Source organism: Raphanus sativus, unplaced genomic scaffold (assembly GCF_000801105.2).
Source record: "Raphanus sativus cultivar WK10039 unplaced genomic scaffold, ASM80110v3 Scaffold1214, whole genome shotgun sequence".
Taxonomy (NCBI): Eukaryota; Viridiplantae; Streptophyta; class Magnoliopsida; order Brassicales; family Brassicaceae; genus Raphanus; species Raphanus sativus.
Genome location: NW_026616527.1, coordinates 2,061 through 24,090, shown reverse-complemented (window position 1 = coordinate 24,090; position 22,030 = coordinate 2,061). Strand labels below are relative to the sequence as shown.

The window sequence follows — 22,030 nt, the reverse complement described above, 5'->3', positions numbered from 1 at the left end:
TTTACAAAGTTTATTTTATTAAAAACTTTTTTATTTTCCCTTTCTAAAACGTTTTAAAATAATTTTTAAATATTATATTAGTTTAACGTATTTAATTATATTAATGAAATATTAATTTTAGGATTATGAAAAAAACTATACTAAAAAACAATTAAATGATTGTTTTATACTAAAACATCGTATTGTTTTGTTTCGTTTTGATAATTTTTCTTTATTCTTTTGCTAAAGCCAAATCGTACCGCTATAGGTATCTCAATTATTTTTGATCTGATTTTAGATATTATGCTTTCAAGCGACACTCTACTTGCTTAGGTGTGAAGTCATATTTCTCTTTTTAAATAGTAATTAAAAATGAAGCATATTTCATTTTATAACCACACAAAGTAGTAGTTAGGATATGCCTAGAACTCGTGTTATCTTGCATTATTATAGTTTATTACTAGACGACAATGTGATTTGTACGAGTAGGATGATTTTATGCTTTCATATTCCATATTTGAAAAAAAAGAAAACACAACAAGATACTCTTATTATGATCTTTTGATTTAGATTTTTATTTATTTTAAATTCTTTTTAGAATCACATAATCACAAATCCTACAATAGTCTCACACATTTGCAGTTTAATTAGTTGTCAAATTGAGAATTTAAAATTTCGCATAGTTATAATTTTGTAATTAAACCATAATGTTAATACGTAATCTTGAAATCAAAACTACATTATTAAATTACGAGATAACAACTTTCATATCTCATAGAAATCTGACAAAATAATCTATGCTCAGTGACAAAAAAAAAAAATCTATGCTCAAACTTGTCAGGATGATGTTCTTGATATATATAACTCGATTCGTATTCTCTTTAAAATTCTCGCCTTCCACAACAGAGAAAAACATATAACTTTAAAACCTTAGCATTAGAGATAGACACGATGTCCTGAAGTTCTAGCATATCAGGATCGCGATCCAAGTTTAAGAACCTTAACGAATGTATTACTGTCACCATTCGTATCTCTAATGCCATAAGACAATGGAAACTTCTTCTTCTTCCAACAAAATCTATCTCTTCCAAGCACCACTGCTCCACAAAAACAGTCATTGAGACAAGTTGCTTTACACCTTCCTTCATCATAGTTTGAGTACCTCTTGTAATCCCCTGATGGCCAATTTGTCATTCTCAAAGTCACAAACTCGTAAAGATTTGCATCCTGGTTCGCGGTTTCGGTTCGGTTATTCCCCGGTCCACAAGTTTCCATCTCAAAATCAGGTTTACAATCACCATACTCGTCATTTGGATCCACCAACAAAAACCTCTCGGGGCATTCACATTTTGGCCTATGGTTGTCTCTTAAAATGCAAATATTATTAAACCCACAAGCTAGATTCCCAAGCTCATTACCATCAAGATACGGCCCAAACCTCTTTGCACATATATTCTCCGGTTCAGACCAAGCCAGAGACCATCCATTGTTACTATTATTAAGCCCTTGCCTCTTGGGATGATAGTACTGAGAGAAAACTCCATCAAAATGTAGAACGGCACGGTGATAAAAGTCTTTGGAGGGTACTGGATCTTTCTTGTTGACATAGAATCTTGTTCTATTGTCTCTCATTACTACATACATGTAGCCTGTCTCGTTGAAAACCAATCTGTTCCCGGGATTGTGAGGATCGTTGGTGTTACTTGAGTAGTACGAAAAGTAAACATCTGTTTCTGCTAGCGTCTCGCTGTTGAGGGTAAGAAGCTGAAGATCTCCATCATCACCTAAACGTAGTCTGAATCTTCCTTTCTGGAAGCTAGTCTCTTTCCGACGAGATGAGAGATTCCCTCTAACTTCAATACTCTGCATCATCATCAACAAACATCCGTACAAATGTGATGTATATACTTAACAATAACACATAAGTAGAATAACATAAACTTTTAGGTCAACTCTGAGATTACGTTTGCGTTTACGTACTAAAATAAAAATTTCATACTTATAATTTTTTTTTTATTCATATTTCCTTTTAAAATATTTGTAAAATGCAAACACAAACACCAATCACTGCATGCAAAGAATGGAAGAGAACCTTATGCAACCAAGTAATTTACATCAGATGAATTACGGTAATAAGTTCGTTTATAAACCATACCGTCGTGAGCAAAAACTGAGAGAAAAAAACACGATTAAGACAAAACCCGTTTTAAAGTTTATATCGTCTCAAAATTTGATATTTCTTTTCTCTTTAATTTTGTTTATCCATTAAAAATGGTATTTCCTAATTTTAAAATGTATACCATACTTTTATATTGATATTTAAGTAATATTTTAGAATCAAGACGTGCTTATAAAAAGATCATTATGTAAAACAAACTCAAGAAGTAAGCAAAAATTTGATGTCACAGTTTTTTTTTTTTTTTTTTTATAATGTCACAGTTGAGGTCTATGAGAGATATCAAAAATTCATATCTTAATAAAGACTTACTTGAGTAGGTAAGAGAGTGTCGGTGGGATTAGCGAAGCTAGACCATAAAGCGACATCTGAATGTTCACTTAACAGACGGAAGTTTCCGCCGTCTGTTATCAGCCCTCGAGAAACAGAGCTCCTAATCTGAGGAAGTGAAGAACTCCAGAGCTGCTGACCTCCAGGGTCAGTAAGGACAAGACCATGATCTGCGGTTAATGTGACCTTCGATCCATCAGGGACAAGACTGGTGGTTGTGTTGACGGTTTGTGCATGCCACACAATAGTCTTGTCAGGAATATTGTCGAACCATATAGAGAGAGTGAAACCATTGTTTGGTTTGATCTTGCGGAACCCAAAAGTAAAGTCACCGGAAGGGGAAAGCCATGAACTGGAGAATTGTTGGGACTCTGAAGCGGTCAGAGATTCTCCCACAGGAACCGTTCCGCTGATGATGTTCTTAGACAAAACAACAAGTACTTGTAGTTGCAAAACGAGAACAAGATGGAGTATCCAACAAGAGACAACACCCATTTTGCTTAAGCAAAGATGTAGAGCTGATACGAGTGTTTTTGTTTGTTTGTGTGGTGATATGTTTGTTACCAATCAAACGTAGAAGAAGGGATAAGATTTGGTCAACGAAACAAACTTTGAATAGTCAGAGAAGTCTTCTCTTGATTTATTGCCACTTATTGAAAAATATCCCACATACAAATGTCTATATTCAAACACATTACACTGGACCAGAAGAGAAGGTACTACTATAAGGAAAAGGGTTTGGAGGATCATGAACTTGAGCCACACCTTCAAGCATCTGCGTAATATGTCTCATGTTAGGTCTCATTCTTGGTTCTTCTTGTATACACCATATCCCTATTTTCACATATCTCTCTACCGTCTCCATGTCGTCAAGGGCCTCTAAATCGTCTTGGATCAGATCATCCAACCTCCTATTGTGGAAACAATAGTATGCCCAATCAATGAGAATCACATCATCGTCAAGATCGACTGCTTTCTTGCAGCACACGGTTTCCAAAAGCATTACTCCATAGCTATAGACATCTACTTTGGATGTAATGGGACTGTTCCTGAACCACTCAGGTGCCACATAGCCTTTAGTTCCCCGGATGTTCGTGAGTGTATGCGTTTGGTCCATCATCAGAAGCTTTGCTAGACCGAAATCCGAAATTCGAGGGTTGTAATACTCATCTAAGAGTATGTTTTGCGGTTTTATGTCACAATGTATGATCTGCTCGCTGCATTCTTCATGTAGATACAAGATTCCACGAGCTATCCCAATTGCTATTCTTCTCCTATTTTCCCAGCTCGGTCTCGGACGCCTGAAGAGAAAACCGGCTAGTGTACCGTGAGGTATGAACTCATAGACAATCATTCGGCTTTGCCCTTCGTTGCAGAAGCCAATTAGCCTCACTAGGTTCTTGTGGTGGATCTGACCAATCACTTTAACCTCATTCTTGAACTCTTTATCGTTTTCTTGAGCAACACGGTCTAGTTTCTTGACAGCCACGGCAACTTCAGAATCGTTGCAAAGTTTTAGAAAACCCTTGTAAACTATCCCAAATGCTCCTCTTCCAAGCTCTTCCATGAAATCCCCCGTAGCTGCTAAGAGCTCTCTGTATGTTAAGACTCTCAGATTCAACTCAACTGCAGTAGCTACACCGATATCTCCACCTTGATTAGGTTTCTTCTTCGCCTTCTTACTCCTTCCGTACAATGCAAGGAATATGAAATTCACAAAAGCTGAAGTTCCAAGCAAAACCGAACAAGCAATGATTAACCAGTCCCTGTCTTTCCCTCTATCTTTAGCACTTGGAGCATCTGCGACAACGCCGCCTTTTAAAACCTTAATGAGTGTATAGCTATTACGTGAATCATAGTTTTCACCATTAGGAGATCTCTGACCATAAGACAATGGAAACTTCTTGGACCAACATACTCTATCGTCTCCAAAAACAACAGCAGCACAAAAACAATCGTCAAGACATGCCTTCCTGCACCTTTCTTCATCATAGTCTTTGTACATCTGGTAATCCCCGTACGGCCAGTTCGTGCGGTCAACACGAATAAGCTCATAAGTATTGTTATTACTTGGTCCACAAGTCTGCATCTCGAAATCCGCCTTGCAGTCACCATACTCGTCACTAGCATCCAATAGTGAGAACCTCTCAGGGCACTGACATTTTGGTCTTTGTGTATCTTCCAAACTACAGATACTATTAAACCCACAAGCTACATTCCCGACAGATATATCGGGATTGATGACCCGACATATATTCTCCGGCACAGCCAAAACTAACTCCCACCCGTTACTTCCTTCCCCTTTGGAATGAGAGTATTGAGCGAGAACTCCATCGAAATGTAGAACGGCACGTAGATAAACGTCTCGAGAAGAAACGGAAACGTCTTTGATAGCGACTCTTGTTGAGTTGTCGCTTAGAAGAACATATATGTAGCCTGACTGGTTGAAAACTAATCGAGTCCCAGGATTAGGCTCCTTTGTGTTGGTTTCGAAGTACTGAAAGTATACATCTCTTTCCGCTAGCGTCTTGGAGTTTAGAACGAGTAGCTGAAGGTTTCCGTCATCACCTAGATGTAACCTGAATTTTCCTTTCTTGACACTTGTCTCCGTCAGGCGAGATGAAAGATTCTTCCCAATCTCTATACTCTGCATAGTATACAATAACGAGTCAGAGCTAATACCACTACCCCTCCCTTGACATAATGTGATTTGGTTATTTGAAGTTTTGTATTGTTTTGCATTAGTTGGGATTCAAAGTTCAGATGAAAAGAAAAGCTAAAAATTATTTTATTTTGTTATAGATTTTTTATATACAAAACAGAGTCTGGATATTTGGTTATATCTGAAAATATCCGAACAACCAAAAACACCTGAGATATCTAAAACTAAGTATTATAAAATCTAGAATCAAATCCTAAAATGCCTAAATGTGTAATAAAACCTGAAATCAAACTACTCAAAAATCTAAAATATCAAACCTAATCCGAAAACCCACTCTTATTAATTATGGTAAAACTAGGGATGGGCACAAGACAAATACTTGCTAATTTTGGAAGGTTTGGTACTTGGCTTGACTCGTTCAAGTAATCATATTTTGGGTTTGAACTTGACTTGTTTAAAACAAGTATTTGCTATATCAAGCACTCAAGAGAAAAATCAGCACTTGCAAGTTACTTGATCCGATTTGTTACTTAATAAATAAGTACTCATTTCTTATAAATAATTAGAATAAAGTATAATCTCATACAAAGAATTTTGCAATCTTTTTATCAAAATTTTATTGGAATCTAATATATTTATCTGATTTTAGTTACAATATAAATAAAAGACAAAATATGTTAAATATATAATAAGAAATTTTTAAAAATGAATAGCGAATAACAAGTAATTAGACAAATATTGAAAGATATAAAGATATTTGATATTTGTATCTGCTAATAAGATATATTTGCTTATTATCAAATTTAACGATGTCGAAAACTTGATTTTAAGACGAAACGAAACAAATAAACAAAACTAAAAGAATCATGGCTCATATAATTTAAAATTTAAAAAGATTAAGATTTTGAAACTATAAAACTTATGTCAATGTTACCTAAACAAATAAATAAACGAGTAACAAGTACAAACAAATCAAGTAGTTAAATTTTTAAAAAGACTTGGTACTTGGTTTGTACTTGTAAATTTTGGGGTTGAAGTACTTGTTCCTTGGTTTGATCACTGCAAGTATTCGGTTTTACGGGGCAAGTACGAGTATCTGTGCCCAGCCCTAGGTAAAACCACTACCCTTTCCCTCTTGCAGTTACCAATGAGAATATGGACTTACCTGAGTAGGCAACAGAGTGTCGGTAGGATGATCAAAGCTTGACCACAAAGCTACGCCGGAATCTTGGCTGAACAGACCAAACTCTCCGGTGTCGGTTATGAGCCCTCGAGAAACAGAGCTACTACTCGGAGGAAGTGAAGAACTCCAATGCTGTTGACCTCGAGGGTCAGTGAGAACCAAACCGCCATCTGCGGTTAGTGTAACCTTCGAACCAGCAGGGACCAGACCGGTGGTTGTGTTGACCGCTTGTGCGTGCCAGACGATGGTTTTGTCAGGAACCTTGTCGAACCATATGGACAGAGTGAAACCATCGTTTGGTCTGATCTTGCGGAACCCTAAAGCAAAGTCACCCGAGGGGGATCGCCATGAACTAGAGAATTGTCGGGACTCTGAAGCTGTGAGAGATTCTCCGACAAGAACGGATCCGTTGATGACGTTTTGAGACAAAACGACAAGTGTTTGTAGTTGCAGAAGAAGAAAAAGATTGATTATCGACCAAGAAAGTAATCCCATATTGCCTAAGGAGTAATGTGAGATTTATGTGTTTTACTTTTAAATATATAGTTAGTATAAGATGTAGATGATTTGTTCGTTACTACTGAACGTATGAAAAGGTTTAAAGACTCTTGCTGAATGTTTTTATTTCTCTAAGTCAATGAATATATTTTAAAGAGTCAATAGTCTTGTCCTCCAATCAGGACCGTCTCGAGTTATTTATGGACCATTTTCAAAAAATATTAATGATATATTTAACATGTAATAGAATAGTTTTAAAAATTTATAGTTTTTTTTATATATATTTGATATCGTTTTTGAAATTATCAGTTTTAAATTTAGTAATATTTTTTAAAAATTAAAAATTTATATTATAATTTATATATTTATTTTTAAAAATTCATAGTTTTTCTTTTATATTTTAATTTGGACTCTTTTCGGCCGCTCCAATTACATGTGCTGATAGACGGCTTTTTCTCCAATCAACTGTGTATGTGGTCTATGGTCCTGCAGCGTGTATGATAGAGTACAAGTATGGTCGTATGTTTATTGTGATAAGACATTTCTGAGTCTTGAACGTGAAAGACTTTTCTTTCCTTTCGTTTGGCCTTAGACCATCTTTATTGGAGTGACTTGGGGAGTCCCTTAAGGGAAGAGAGACCACGAAACGCAGAGACCGAGAAAGAAAGAGAAGGGAAAATCCCTTAATTAAAGGACATCCCTTAACCGTTTCCCGACCAAACAAAAAAGAAAAAAAAAAAAGCTTAAGTCCTTTAACGGAGGGACTTCCCCAAGTCACTCCAATAATGATGCTCTTAGGATGACAAAATGATAATTATTTTCTTTTTTCAATGCATTGAAAATTTTGAATTTGAAGCTCAGACTAATATTTATGTTTTATAATTGAGTTTGGTTGGTTCAACTGGAAATGTAATCTTCATGGATGTGGTCTAGTCGAAGTCGAGACATGAAAATAAATTTATATATTTAAAAAATATTGAATTTTTACCAAACCAGGTTTGACCATTAATGTTATAGTTTTATGTTTTTAAATAAGTGTCATTTTAATTTTTGTTTTCAAAAAAATATCATTCTACAATTTTAATGTAATTTATATTTATTTTTAGTTCAATATTAATTACAAAATATATTGATTTTGTAAATAAATTTATTTATCTAAAATAATATTGGTTAAACAAATAAAATAAATAAAAACAAAAATACATTTCAACCATTTTTAGTATGTATGAAAAGTATCTAAGTGACATTGTTTATAAAACGGATGAAGTATATTTTAGTTCTAAACTTGGAAAAAATTATGGGGATTGATAGTAAAATTCTACAACCACCGTTATTATCAATCATTCTTTGATAGTTTTATGGGCAACGCTAAATCAAAATATATAAAAATATATATATATATGCGCTAAAGTTTGGTCGTTTTCTATTTATTTGTACAACCTTTTCCTTTTTCTAAAATATCATAATAATCATTTGTGCCACGCGGTACCATGACATGACAACTTTAAAGGGCACCATGGTGAGTTGATTTACAATCAAGTAAGTTTGAGAAAATTGAACACAAAACTTTTGTAAATTCATAAACCTATAGAGCACATTTGCGAATAATAGGACATTGATAAATTGATTTCACGCATCTATGCCACAGTAAAAGGAAAAGTATCAATACATCATTCATCAGAAATCATCACAACGATATCATGAACCTTTGTCCTTAAGACGCAGTGAATCCAGTGATAGAGTACGTACGTTCTTGACATTGTAATTCCGTCATTACATATATCAGTATTAATGAAGAGTAAGGTCACCAAAAATGCTGATATATATTATGAAAATATTAAGCATTGATGATGTTATCATACTTAGATAATTTTACTCATTCGTAGTAGGACGTAACATCCAAGCTGGAAGAAGAGAGTTTGGTTCAATCAATGACGATGCACCTCCGTTCTCTCCCCCAACTCTCTCCACAAGACCATCTCTGCCCATTAATAGTTAATGAATCAGAATCTTTCATAGCTAGAGATGTATATTACACAATTAATCATACTCTACATGTAATTAAGAATGCTACCGAGAAAGGGAGAGAGAGGAAACCTGGAGGATGTTACGCAGTACTGGGGCTGAAGAACTGAAGAATTGTTGGAGCATTGGATTAATTGTCCTTCGTGCTGACCCGTGTTCTTCTCCCTCTCCTTAATCTATCATTATCATAATTTGTCGTTGTTTAATAACACAGATGTACGAATTGTATGTTTTGGTTCATATTTATTAGTATATAATCCCCTATATATTAATCCTCGAACATTACAACATTGTTTGGTAGCCACGTATCATCATGAAAATTATTCTGAAGATTGTTAGAGAAATAAGTTGGTCCATCTACACATATATTATAGTTTTTATTAAATAACTATTAAATCAATTATTAATATACAAAAGAATATTCTCTACTGTTTCCTTAAATAAAAACTACGGAACTTCTTAATATGATTGACATATATATCACCATTAATGATTATGAATAATAAAGATTTGATAATAATTTTTTATCCTCTATACTTTTCGTTTAATTTTATTTGTTAAAATAAATTAAACAATCACATTAAGTATATAATAAAAAATTATATTTTTTCTTATATGTTGTATTTCGAATTTTTTAAAACGATTATAAATTACTAAAAATGGTACAAGCCTCACATTGAAAATTTTGTGATCAATGGTAACTTTTTTTCAGTTCAGCCTATCATTTTTAATGGGTCTTGAATATTTTTAATGATTAACTAAATAAATCACGTACATAAAAAAAGTGTTTTGGTTTAAAAATTGTTGCATACCCAAAATCAGTATGAACCATCGTCACTTTCATTTAAAATTTGGTTACAATAAAAAATATATGGTTGGGAAAAAAATCCGAATCCAAATAACCGAACCAAATCCAATCTAGAAAATAGTATAGAACTTTAATCAATTTGGTTAGATATCTGAACATGTTTAAAATTTTGGTATCTAAAAACCAGAAACGAACCCGATTCGGACCAAAATATTTTGGGTATCCGAGTATATTCGAACCAAATTTATATACTTAAATATATTATTTAAAAAATTAATATCTAAAAGAAATATACAAAATACTTAAGATGTTTTTAAATTGTCCAAAATATTTAGAAATATATAAAAATAGTAAAAATTATATATTTAAAATAACTAAACATTACTCAAAATACCAAAATACTGAAAATATCTATTCATTTTCTATCCAAATATTTAAGTTAAACCAATTTTTATGTTAAATTTAAGTATTTTGGTATACATTATTCAAATTTATATGTAGCATATTATTTTTATTTTTATGTTTTGAGAAATTTAAAGTATATATGAACTTTGAGTTTTTAAAAAATTAAATGGGTTATCTGAATCTAAGACCAAACTGAACATATAAAGATTTAAACCAAATTTACAAAGATTCAAACCGAACCTAACCAAACCAAATGATACCTATCCACATGTCATCCCTAATCAAATGTAAAAAAAAATTATTGATAACAAAAAAAAAGTATTATTTATTTAGATACAACATATTTTAAAAAAGTTCACTCCGCGCAAGGCGCGGGTTATCATCTAGTTAGTATTATATGTTCTATACAGGTATAAACATAGCCACTGAAGTTTACAAGTACAAAATACACGTATAGTTATATATGATACCCAAAAGTTAATAAAAGCAATATATATTTGTATGTTTTATCGAGGTTCTAAATATTAGGTCAATTAATCGACCAAACTGCATGATAGTTTTACAACTAATCGGCTTTAGTTTGGCTGTATCAAAAAGTACAAACGACTGTACTGTTAATGCCTTTATATATTTTCAACATTGTTATTATTAGAAACATTAATAAAAATAAATAATCACTTTCTTATTGTAAAAGGGTAAAACACTACTAATAAATAAATAAATATAACCACTTCTATTGCTAGCATATTAGTAACCATTTAAAAAAAATGTATTGTAAGCACTACTAAGTGCTAACATACAATACAATTCTACTTGTTGTATATATCAGTATCTTTATTGCTGATATTTTTATAATACTGAGATAAAAGTTGTAGAAACATTAATAAAATTAATCACTTTCTTATTGTAAAAGGGTAAAACACTACTAATAAATAAATAAATATAACCACTTCTATTGCTAGCATATTAGTAAGATAAAAGTTGTAGAGAACTATATAGTAGATTAATCTTTACAGACATATGTTCATATATATTCAAGTTATAATTATAGTTAAAATAATATTTAGATGTAAAATTTGGAGAGTTACTGATATAACATAATATTGTAAATTGTTTTAATTTTTAATCCGTTTTAATTCAAATAGAATTTGACTCGCACATACGTGCATATATCTTATCATTTTATAAATAGATAACTTTGATTATTATAAATTTGATCAGCATAAATATTTTACATATATAATTTAAATTTAGTGTTATATATTGTATAATTCTATAATCTTATTTCTTAAGCTCTTATTCGTCATTATTAGTATGGAGCAATTTATTTTATTCACTTTACTTTCTTATTTTTTTTTCTACTTATCCATATATTTTCAATTCTCGTACATTAAATTTACAATCTAAAACAATCAAATAAAAAATCTCCTTTAATGTAGCTTTTTAATGTCTATAGCTTGTACACAATAAGTGTTAAAATTTATTTAGTATACCATAAATGAAATTTCCTTTATGACAATTTTTATTTCATGTTGTGTTTACGAAAATATACTTGAACATCTATCATTTTAGTATTTGCGAGATTTTATAAGTAAATACATTTTTATATTTAAATAATATATATACTATTAATTTAGTAAATTGTATACATAGTAGTATTTGTTATATTATTTTAATAAATCTTATCAGTATAGAATATTTTTGGATGTTATGGTATTAAGTTTTCTGAGTTTTTATTATTAAATTAATATTTCAAAATACTATATTACTTTTGATTCTTACAACATATTATTTGTGTGAAAATTTTGAAATATTATTATTTTGAGTTTTTAATATTTATTTTTAAAATTGTGTATAATTGGTCAAGAGATATTTGGAAAACTACACGACTATGTTTAAGTTTGGAAAATTATAATTTTTGAATTTTTTTTGTTACTAAACTAATTCATTATTTTATATTAATGTATTTGAATTTTTGGTAAAACTTGTTTTATATTTTTCTCAACAGTTATTTTATAATTAAAATAAATAATAAATTTATATTTAAAATTAATTTGGCATTAATGTCGTGAATTCATTATTAGATTTTCAATTTTTTCTAGTAGCATATTTTGTAAATAATACATGAACTAAATGTTAGTTATTTACTATTTTATTTTGTATACAATCATTTTAGATAAATATTGGCGTGAGTTTCAAAATAAATAAAATAATAATATATAGTTGTTGATATAAAAGTTTAACATATGTTAATAATTTATTTTTTCATAAAATATAACGTAGTTTACAAATTTAATCCGTTTTAACGAAATAATTTATTTAAATGAAAAAAATTAAAAAATAAGTAAATCTATCAATTTAATATAATTTTCATATTTAATCCATAGGACACCTCTATTTTAATATAATATAGACTATAGTTATAACCATAGCAAATGATATTTATTTTATTTTTTATGATAATTTTTTAATCAACATTTAATTATAATAATATTAGATTATTAGTTAAGAAATTAAGTGATGTAGTATTTATAAAACCATTCAAAATTTTGGTAGGATTTTGTTAGATTTTAATAGATTTTGTTATAACTAAAAGTAAAACTCAAATATATAGTTAAAATTAATTTATTATTAATATATTTATTTGTTATTAAGATATAATATAAATAATCAAATATGTTATATTTATTAATTAATTAAGTGGTTCTACTATGACTTAACAAAAATTGATAAAAATAAGATTCTAGATTAATAGATTAGATTTAATCATTTAGCTGAAAAGATTGTACTACCTTTTTGAGAAGCGTATTATTATGATCTTGCAATGCCTTATCCTGATTCATTGAAATAAAATAAAGTATTTTTTATTATTATTCCTTTTTGTGGAAAACAAATAAAATAAGCAAGTAATATATAAAATGAATTGTTTTGATGATGTAACTAATTGAGACACTTTACCTTCTTCTGGAGCGCTGATATGGATTCGAACATAGCTTGGTTCTGCAAATATTACCAATTCCGTTAACAAAGTATCACAGCTTTCAGCTCAGATTCAATTCATGTAAATGCGTTAACGTTCTCATATTACCTTTCTTGACCTAATGCTCTTGATAGCAGCGTCGAGCTGATGCTCCAAGCTTTGAAGCTCCTTTAGGCTCAAGGAATCAAGATCTTCCCCCATAAAATTCCTGCACATTTCAATTATCTGATTACTGATAATGTAACCAATGTGCTTGTAATGAACATTAATTTTGGGGATCCAAGACACAAATAGCAAGTTCCCCCTTAACTTATGTGTTATGTATTAGGATTTCTTACGACTATAGGATGCAAGTTGAATACATTAGAAGTGCAAGTTTAATTGCGATTTGATTAAAGAACATGTATTGCTTTGTTATCTTAATTTGATATTATGAACTTGAAGACGATATGGTACTACATATGTAGTTATAATATACCTTTTATTCTTCTCAAGTACCTCAACTCTTGCCTTGAGCTTAGCATGCTCTAGAACCCAATTTTCCTACAACATTTATTGGTATATGATACTCACTAGCTAGTTACTAGAACAAATATACATAACTGAGTAAGACTTATAAACATAAACATCTAGAAGAAAAACAAAGCTTAAAACTTACACTCTGCGAAATGTCTCGGCCAACAAGTTGTTTGTCTGAATATAAATAGCGATCGTAGCGTTCAAGTATCCTTTCCATGCTATATTTCAGAAAAATAAAACAAAATATACTTCAGTAATTTGATCCATGTATATCAGACTAGATTTCACACGCGTTGAAATATGTAACATTAATTTCTCTCAGTGTTAGACAAAAGCTTACATTGTTTGGTATTCTGACAAAGGATCGCTAAAAGTTAGCATATAACCACAAAATGTATATAAAACCTGGTTTTTGATGAGTCCACAGAACATGATAGAAAACATACGTTTCCCTCCTGACTCGGTTATCTAAGCAAACGGTATGATATATATGTATATGATCGTACAAACAAAATATGTACACTTTAATTCAAAAAGGTATATGTAAACACTCAAAAAATGCATTTATATCAGTACGAACTTACATATATGTTGAGCGTTATGTTATTATCCACTGGATTATAGCACATCCTTGTAAATGCTTATTCCATTGTTTCAAATAAACCTTTCTTTGCGTTCGAATGTTTGTTACTAATTAACTATTATACAAGTTGTATACATATATATATCATCGTACGTGTCTGTGTGCACGTCCTTGCGTACATCAAAAGGAGCAATCAAATCGTGAGTCTGTGTACTAAGTATCATAATTTTATGCTATTTTCAATTGGGTAAAGCTAGGAAAAATAAACATCAACAGCTTTTTCATGCGTCCGTACGTAAAATCCCCAAAAAAACCCTAATTTCTCGAGCCTCTTCTTAGGGAACAAACAAATCTACAGTTGATTTGCAACACAAAGAGACAAGATTTGGATCTAGATTGAGACGTACGATTATAAAACAAATCTTGCTAAAAAAAATCAAGAAAGCAGATGGATAAGATCGATGTGAATATATAATATAATTAATATATGGTTTATGAATGAAACCAGAAGATAATAGTTACCTAGAGTCAGTGGAATATTCGAAGAGTTTGCCTTTGGAAGAGAAGACAACGAGAGCAACCTCAGCATCGCAGAGAACAGAGATCTCATGAGCTTTCTTGAGCAAACCAGATCTTCTCTTGGAGAAAGTAACTTGCCTATTGATCTTGTTCTCTATCCTCTTCAGCTGAACCCTACCCCTTCCCATCTCTCAATCTTTTCTCTCTCTCTCTCTCCCCTTAAAACTTCAAGAACAAGAGAGAGAAACGACAACCCTGAAATAACCAAAGTATATCTCTCTCTCTTTCGTTCCTATGTCTCTCTGGGTATCTTTTGTGTTAAATTTTATAATTTTTGTTTTTTTTTATTTTTTTTTTTATAATTTTTGTTTTTTTTTATTTTTTTTTTCTGGACTTTTGTTGGGTTTCGCGTGAGTTTACAGTGGCGTAAGCGTGTGAACAGTGACATAAGTGATGTTGTATAAATACGGTATGTTGATGTGAATACATAGACGATGATATTTGTGGAAACAAAGAGAGTGGAAGAGACCAGAGTGGGAATAAAGGTAAGGGCTGTTTGGTAAATAAACCATATGATGTATTGTCGACTTCTCATAGGCTGTTTACTTCTGTAGTAATAATAGCTTGTTCGTTAGTTTTTTGCCTCCGCTTTGGCTAACGTTGTTTCCGTACCGTACCGTCTTTTTTCTTGCCACTGCTTTTAAGGTTAAGAAAAACAGAACAGATCAAGAACTCAAATCTTAGTGGGTATCAAGGAAATGATCTGTAATTTATTATATATTCTTCCAGTAAACTATATATACGGTCCACCTTTTTAAAAAAAATTTAAAAATAAATGATTTATTTTTTTGAGAGAAATACCAAAAATGTAATTTTTGTTTGGTAACTATAAATTTTACTTTCATGGAGAAACACACATTTAAATCTATTTTACCAACACGTTGAGTATAGTGTCGCTCATACTTTTTTCAACATTTTGGCACACACGTAAAATAATGTAAATCCAGCTTAACTATCACCATAGAAATAATTATAACTTTGGATTCTTGAATTTATCTTTTAGTTGATTGTTGGTACAAGAAAATTACCTCTATTTTGCACATTTGTTTCATCTTCTTTCATATGATAATAATTCAATTGATATATTTACAGTTTCTCTTTTGACCGAAAAGTAGACTATATATGGAAATAGAATCTTAAACGTATGATACTCACAACGTAGGAAAAGTCTCCCTACTATTTACCATTTTGTTATACTCCTAAAAATAGTTAGGTCTGCAGGTATCAGTAGTAAAACACAAAGATATGGATAGAGTTCAAAAAGAAAAAAAAAGAATATGTAAAGATCTTTAGTGATTAATTGGTGATGCATTATTGTAGTCACACCAATTTTCGAAGGAATAACGTGTAAAACAATTTTTTTTGAATGAATGAGATATTACTAGAGTCATCTTCTTTATCTTTTTCTTTTCTTTATCAAACACCAGATGGATCTTATTAACAAATAATTTTATCTGAAGATTCAACTGTTTTTGGGGTTATTGAATCGGGAACGTGTTCCGATTAGAAGTTACATACAGACATTCATGTCGGTCCCGTGACTAGTAAATGTCTGACTTCTGCGTGATATTATATATGCACACCATAAATTTATATGAAAATTGAAAACTATTTAAGATTTGATAATGGAATGTGATTGCTAATTGAATGGATATCAAATTATGTAAGACTTGATAACTGATCCAAAGAATCACTTTAACTGTTTTTGCATTACTTGCTGACTTAAATTTTGCTTTTTAGCTCCTTTTATCGTTGGTATTTTATTGTCTGATCAGAAACAATTACCATTTCTGCAAAACGTCTTTAGAAAAAATAATATTAATCTGCATATGGTACCGCCTGAACAAAACTTCGCTTCACCCCCTAAGGTGAACCTCTACATTCACCCACCAATAAGAATGAGTTAATTGAGATTTGATATCTTTTAAAAAAGGAAACCAATTAATAAGAATTTAATGAAATAAAATTATGTTTTTAGATAAATAAAAAATAGTAGCAATTATAAAAAAATATTTTTTTTAGTATTAATAAATCCGTCAGAAAATATTAAACCCTAAACCCTAAATTCTAAATACTAAACCCTAAACCTTTGGGGAAAGCCTGAACCCTTGGGCAAATCCTATACCCTAAATCGTTAATCTTAAACCCTAAACCCTTAATCATAAACCATAATATTAAACCCTAAATTCTAAACACGAAACCCTAAACCCTAAACTCTTTGACAAATATTAAATCATAAATTCTTAATACTAAACTATAAACCATTTTGAAATTAATGATTTAGGGTTTAGTATTAGAGGTTATGATTTAGGGTTTAGGGATTAGAATTTAGTTTATGATTTAAAGTTTGGTTTAAATTTAAAGATTTAGGGTATAGGATTTGCCCAAGGGTTCAGGCTTTTCCCAAGGGTTTAGGGTTTAGTATTTAGAATTTAAGGTTTAGGGTTTAGAATTTAGGGTTTAGGGTTTAGTATTTTCTGACGGATTTATTAATATTAAAAAGAATATATTTTTTTTTGATACTTGCTACTATTTTTATTTATCTAAAAACATAATTTTATTTCATTAAATTCTTATTACTTGGTTTCCTTTTTTAAGAGATATCAAATCTTAATAAACTAATTTCTATTGGTGGGTGAATGTAGAGGTTCACCTTAGGGGGTGAAGCTAAGTTTTGTTCGTACCGCCTGAGAGGAAATTTAAGATTGGCATAGATAAATACTCGCTCAAATCAAATGTATGTAAAAGTATTATAGTCTTATAGACTATATAGTATATACCAAAACTGGGACCACATGAACAAAAAGAAATGGACCACATTTGGGTGTTGATGATCCCTAAACACCTAAATGGGTGGGTAGTACGTAAACATATTTGCATTCTCTGAATCGTTATTAACATAAATTTGGTTCTCTCCATAGTACGATATATGTTCGCCCTCTTAGATCAAAACTCTGAATCTTTTTCTCTTCTCATACCTTATGTTAAGTCAACATCTCATGAGCAAATATATTATATCGCACATTGTCTTGTCAAATCTATATACCAATATATAGTGGACATAAACACAAAATTTTCCATAATTAATATTTATATCAAATCATCTTTTTATGAAATTTGAAATTGTAGACACCAATCCTTAAAAGCTTGTATTTTTTTTACGAATATATGTCAACTTAGGCCATTTTAACATCACGCCTTGTCTTCTTTTTTTGGTGTGTGTGTATGTGACCAGTGACCACCCTCAGTACATGATATTTAGTGCGCATATTGTATGGCGATAAATGAATTTTCTACGCGCCAGTATATATTGATATCAAGAAAAGTTTATTTCATCGTTAATAGCCTTTCATCATAATTACCACCTTCCATCTATAGGTTTACATATGTGATATTATTATAAACATGATATCATATTTTTGAAGAAAATAAGCTTCACATTCTTTTTTCATTCCTTTCAAATGCAAAGAAAAACTTCATAGACTTCAATATTTCTTGGTTTGTTTGCTTTTATGGAGGGTTGATAATTTTTAGGGTTTAGATGCAAATACGGAATAGACAGCGCACACAGACTTTTCTAAAGCAACTTCTTACTTGTCTTATTTTGGATTATATTCTCTGCCACACAACTAATCAATGTCCCATATATACGAGTCCATTATCTCTTCCTATTTTTCTTTAATAACATTGTGACACCCAATAGATTCTCAATCCAATAGATTATCTTCCCAAAACATTTTGTTATTTTCCTGGAAGTATGATTTAGTTTATTTCATTAAAAGTAAAATCATCAATACAAGGAAGAAAAAGGCCAAGAGGGAAAAAGACGTTTTGGAGCGGACTAAACAATCTTGTGGCCTTACTAGCACCAATCCTAACAGCAGACTGATCTGCTACCCGCAGATTTAATCTGCTTGAAACCATTTTTCAATATAGAAACACGAGTCTTACCCGTTTGTGTATGGATTCTTTCTGGGAGAAAATTGGGCCTACTGGAGGCTTATAAGTACCTTTTGTTAGCAAATTTTCTCTAAAGGATTAGGCCCATCTAGGACTGAAAATATTCCCAAGGATGTTGTTGATTCAAATTTTAGACTCAATTTTCTAGGTTTTACCATATTTAAGATTTAAATTTTGATTTTAGTTTTAAAATGAAAAAAATCATGTGTGAAAAGAAAAATTAATATCAAATTTTGGTATTAGTTTTCGTTACTAAACTCTATAGGATCACATGATCCTATAAAATATATAAACAAATATCTGGCATTATCATCTTTTCTTCTCATTCTACAAGTACAGAACCCAACAAATACGAACATAAGAGAAACTAATAACAAAATAAAGGAAAACAAGTAAGCTGAAAGCTATATTACATACAAAAATTATGAAAAGATTACCATTTTTAGGAAACAAAAGAATCATAAATAGCGTGTACACCACTCCACCGTTTAAACAGACCCAGCCACGGCCTAACCCTAACCGAACCGGACACAGAATCGTTCGTCAGTGGCAAAACCGTCAATATGAAACTCACGCGGAGAAGAAGAAGAAGAAGACAAGAAGAACAGGGAGGAGCACGGAGGCGAAGACAGAGACTTCTGGTCGGAAACCACCGCTGGGGAGAAAAGGGTAAGTGTCAGGAGGCGGCATGACACAGTTGTCTCCATTAAAGTAGATCCTACGAGGAAAAGCCCATCCTTTCTCAAACGAGAAGGTTGCTTGATCCTTACGGAACAGAATCTCTGACTGCACATTCCCAAGAGGCCCTGCTTCTGATAAGAAGTCATTATAGAACTTCACTCCCCACAACATCGCCGTATCATCTGCAAAAGAAGAAGCAAAAAAGAATCAATCTTTATGATCATTGTAGAGAGAGAAGATAAGAACAGAGAGAGAGGACTGGAGTTTACTTAGTCCTGCATAAGGAGTGAGAGATTTGTAGTTGAAACTAAAGATCTGAGTGATGTTGTCGAAATTCGGATGTTGTGCCACCATGTTCCACTGCGAGTAGTTTAAACGGTAGTTGAAGTTTGTGATCGTGATCTTCACTCGCCAATACTCTTTGTAGTTCTGCTTCACGTGCCAATGCACTCTGATGGGACACAAGTGTCTCGTGCATTGCACCAGTGGAGGCAAGATGGTTCCTTTCTTGGTCGGTGGTGAGACGACAGAAGCCAAGTGCGGTGTATCAGGGCTGTGTCATTACCAAAACAGAGAAAAAGGTTTAGACTTTGTGGTTGAAAACAGAGCAATAAGACACAAAGTTCGATGCTTTACTCACTCGAGACAGGCACCGGACTCTGTTCTGTTGTTTTGGCATCCGCAAGCGCAAGTTGGACATCCAACAATGGTTTCGTTGTAGAAAGAAGACAAAGAAACGCAGCAAGTTGGTGTTCTTTGAGCTAGGAACTGCGAGTATGTGCATGTAATGTTCCATGTCACTGCAGTAAGTTAGAAAAACAAAACAGTCTGTTAGATTACAGACAATGCTAAACATCTCCGAGTTTCGACGGGACATGAATAATATATAAGAGACTTGGATTACTACACTGATCGCCAATTGGTTTTAAGTTAATATATATTAGTCATGTCCCTTCGATGAGGGATCTTTTCTCCAAGAGTTCCTAAAAAGAGTCATTTGTGGTTCTTACTCATAGCCTGAGTGGTTCTGCGAGTGTCAGTGGTGACAAACTTGGTTGGTCTAACAACCTTAGCTGGACCACAAGTGTAGCCAGGACCAGGGCCCATGAGAGTGAAGTTTCTCGGCACGCGGACCGTTTTGTTTGTGGTTCCAGCAGCACCAACACTGATCTGGAAGGAGCTAGCAGCATTGCCAGGGTCTTGAACCCATGAGTTCAGTACACCGCCTTTGCAGCAATTAGCAATCTGCTGGTTGTAAGGAGTCCCGGGGAGCAAATCCACAACCGTTGGATCTTTTTTGCAACAATGTGGTATGTTTCCTTTGTACTTTGAACAATCACCTGTTAAAGAAGAAAATAATACATAGTCAGTCACAAATGGATATGGTAATTAGTGACCAGAACATAGACTAATGGTACCAAAACATTTGTAGTTAACCTTGTTCGGTTGTTTGCGCACCGACCATACTCCATATGACTTCTTTCTTTGCCCATTTCCAACCTAATGTCCATCCAGGAGATGGAATGTGTCTGTATTTCTGGAAGTTGAACATGGTAACCACGGCCTAGACCAATCCAAACCAAACAAACGGTTTAATGAATCCAAACCGATAAAACAGAGCCAGTTTTTTTTTTTTTTAATGGTTCTTGAACTTACAACATAGCCATCAGGAGTCCAGCTCATGACATCCCATTTCATTGTAATGTTACCTTCTGGATCAAGCGCATCATATGCTTCTGCAAATAGATTTTTTAAAAGAATTATATAAAAAAAAAGGTCAGAACTCTGCTCATTTCTATTAGTTTGTAGAAACCAGACAGAGACCAAACTGTCTGTATAACTGACAAAAAGCATGCATCAGGTTTTGTACTTTTTCAGAATTTTTCTATTTTTAGATCAGAGAAACTTGAAGCTTTGTTTTTCTTTCCTGTTATAAACAGAATTGACTGATTTACTAAAGGAAACATAGGAATTACTAATATGGAAATTGAAGTCTTAATCTTAGGATCTGAGCTTTGCAAAAACACTTTGTTTCACTAACTGAACAAAGATATAAATATTGATGAAGAACAGAGTAGAAAAAGCAGATTAATACACAATTGTCACAGAGATAATAAGGAGTCTCACCTGTTGAAGTAAGAGAAGAGGAAGAAATCAAGAAGACGATCAACACAGCCAAGAAACTCAAATTCGAGACTACAGAGGTGGATCTGGAGACAGAGGAATCCATTTTTTTTTGTTATTGCTCTGTTGATCAGACAAGTACCAGAGACAAAGATTGTTCCAGATCCCTTAGATGGGCCTGGTTGAATTTAAGACCAGACAATCTTAGAGGAAGATGCTTTGCTTGAAGGAGAGGTGGACTTATAGAGAGAGAGTAGCAAGATGTTTCAGCTTTAGAAAATACGAAGAGGAGAAGCACTGAAGGATAGGTGATCTGGCTGGCTAGTGGCTGTTTTATCTTTTGTATCTTTGAGCCGAGAATAGTGATTTGACGCTTCTACCCTTCTATCATGTAGTAAATGACCAAATAATTTCTGATTAGGACATTAGTTTTTTCTCCTTTTACCTTTTTACCCTTCTATCATTTGTAGTAAATGACTTCAAATGGTTAATTAGGACAATGGTTATTTTTAGAGATGGCAATTGGGCTCTCCCGTCC

At 32.2% G+C, this 22,030-nt stretch overlaps 4 protein-coding genes across 4 annotated transcripts; all 4 read right to left on the bottom strand.

Moving 5' to 3' along the window:
* Positions 1-727: 727 nt before the first annotated feature.
* Positions 728-3,055, bottom strand: LOC130503901 (G-type lectin S-receptor-like serine/threonine-protein kinase RLK1). The gene is made up of 2 exons (XM_056998471.1): positions 2,468-3,055; positions 728-1,842 (listed from the first exon to the last, which is right to left on the bottom strand). Exons 1-2 carry the CDS (start codon positions 2,978-2,980, stop codon positions 952-954), a joined length of 1,404 nt encoding a protein of 467 aa, XP_056854451.1. The 5' UTR covers positions 2,981-3,055; the 3' UTR covers positions 728-951.
* A 40-nt stretch (positions 3,056-3,095) lies between these two features.
* Positions 3,096-6,825, bottom strand: LOC130503900 (G-type lectin S-receptor-like serine/threonine-protein kinase RLK1). The gene is made up of 2 exons (XM_056998470.1): positions 6,313-6,825; positions 3,096-5,132 (listed from the first exon to the last, which is right to left on the bottom strand). Exons 1-2 carry the CDS (start codon positions 6,823-6,825, stop codon positions 3,180-3,182), a joined length of 2,466 nt encoding a protein of 821 aa, XP_056854450.1. The 3' UTR covers positions 3,096-3,179.
* Positions 6,826-8,476: 1,651 nt separating this feature from the next.
* Positions 8,477-14,945, bottom strand: LOC108825770 (agamous-like MADS-box protein AGL8). Its single transcript, XM_056998469.1, has 8 exons — positions 14,671-14,945; positions 13,705-13,783; positions 13,525-13,589; positions 13,155-13,254; positions 13,025-13,066; positions 12,859-12,900; positions 8,926-9,029; positions 8,477-8,809 (listed from the first exon to the last, which is right to left on the bottom strand). The coding sequence occupies exons 1-8, from the start codon at positions 14,853-14,855 to the stop codon at positions 8,701-8,703; spliced, it is 726 nt and encodes a 241-aa protein (XP_056854449.1). The 5' UTR covers positions 14,856-14,945; the 3' UTR covers positions 8,477-8,700.
* Positions 14,946-18,972: 4,027 nt separating this feature from the next.
* Positions 18,973-21,804, bottom strand: LOC130494258 (protein COBRA-like). Its single transcript, XM_056998472.1, has 7 exons — positions 21,496-21,804; positions 21,025-21,104; positions 20,806-20,932; positions 20,379-20,708; positions 20,009-20,168; positions 19,638-19,921; positions 18,973-19,550 (listed from the first exon to the last, which is right to left on the bottom strand). Exons 1-7 carry the CDS (start codon positions 21,596-21,598, stop codon positions 19,258-19,260), a joined length of 1,377 nt encoding a protein of 458 aa, XP_056854452.1. The 5' UTR covers positions 21,599-21,804; the 3' UTR covers positions 18,973-19,257.
* Between the last annotated feature and the right edge of the window lie 226 nt (positions 21,805-22,030).

Bases quoted from the DNA above. Each gene is read 5' to 3' on its own strand.
- LOC130503901 (XM_056998471.1), bottom strand. From the start codon at position 2,980: ATGGGTGTTGTCTCTTGTTGGATACTCCATCTTGTTCTCGTTTTGCAA. The intron at 1,843-2,467 runs GTAAGTCTTTAT...ATGATGATGCAG, and splicing joins ACACTCTCTTACCTACTCAA to AGTATTGAAGTTAGAGGGAA.
- LOC108825770 (XM_056998469.1), bottom strand. From the start codon at position 14,855: ATGGGAAGGGGTAGGGTTCAGCTGAAGAGGATAGAGAACAAGATCAAT. The intron at 13,067-13,154 runs GTAATATGAGAA...TAATATTTGCAG, and splicing joins AGAGCATTAGGTCAAGAAAG to AACCAAGCTATGTTCGAATC. The intron at 12,901-13,024 runs GTAAAGTGTCTC...TCAATGAATCAG, and splicing joins TATCAGCGCTCCAGAAGAAG to GATAAGGCATTGCAAGATCA.
- LOC130503900 (XM_056998470.1), bottom strand. From the start codon at position 6,825: ATGGGATTACTTTCTTGGTCGATAATCAATCTTTTTCTTCTTCTGCAA. The intron at 5,133-6,312 runs GTAAGTCCATAT...TATACTATGCAG, and splicing joins ACACTCTGTTGCCTACTCAG to AGTATAGAGATTGGGAAGAA.
- LOC130494258 (XM_056998472.1), bottom strand. From the start codon at position 21,598: ATGGATTCCTCTGTCTCCAGATCCACCTCTGTAGTCTCGAATTTGAGT. The intron at 20,933-21,024 runs GTAAGTTCAAGA...GGATTGGTCTAG, and splicing joins GGACTCCTGATGGCTATGTT to GCCGTGGTTACCATGTTCAA. The intron at 19,922-20,008 runs GTGAGTAAAGCA...GTAATGACACAG, and splicing joins GAGTCCGGTGCCTGTCTCGA to CCCTGATACACCGCACTTGG.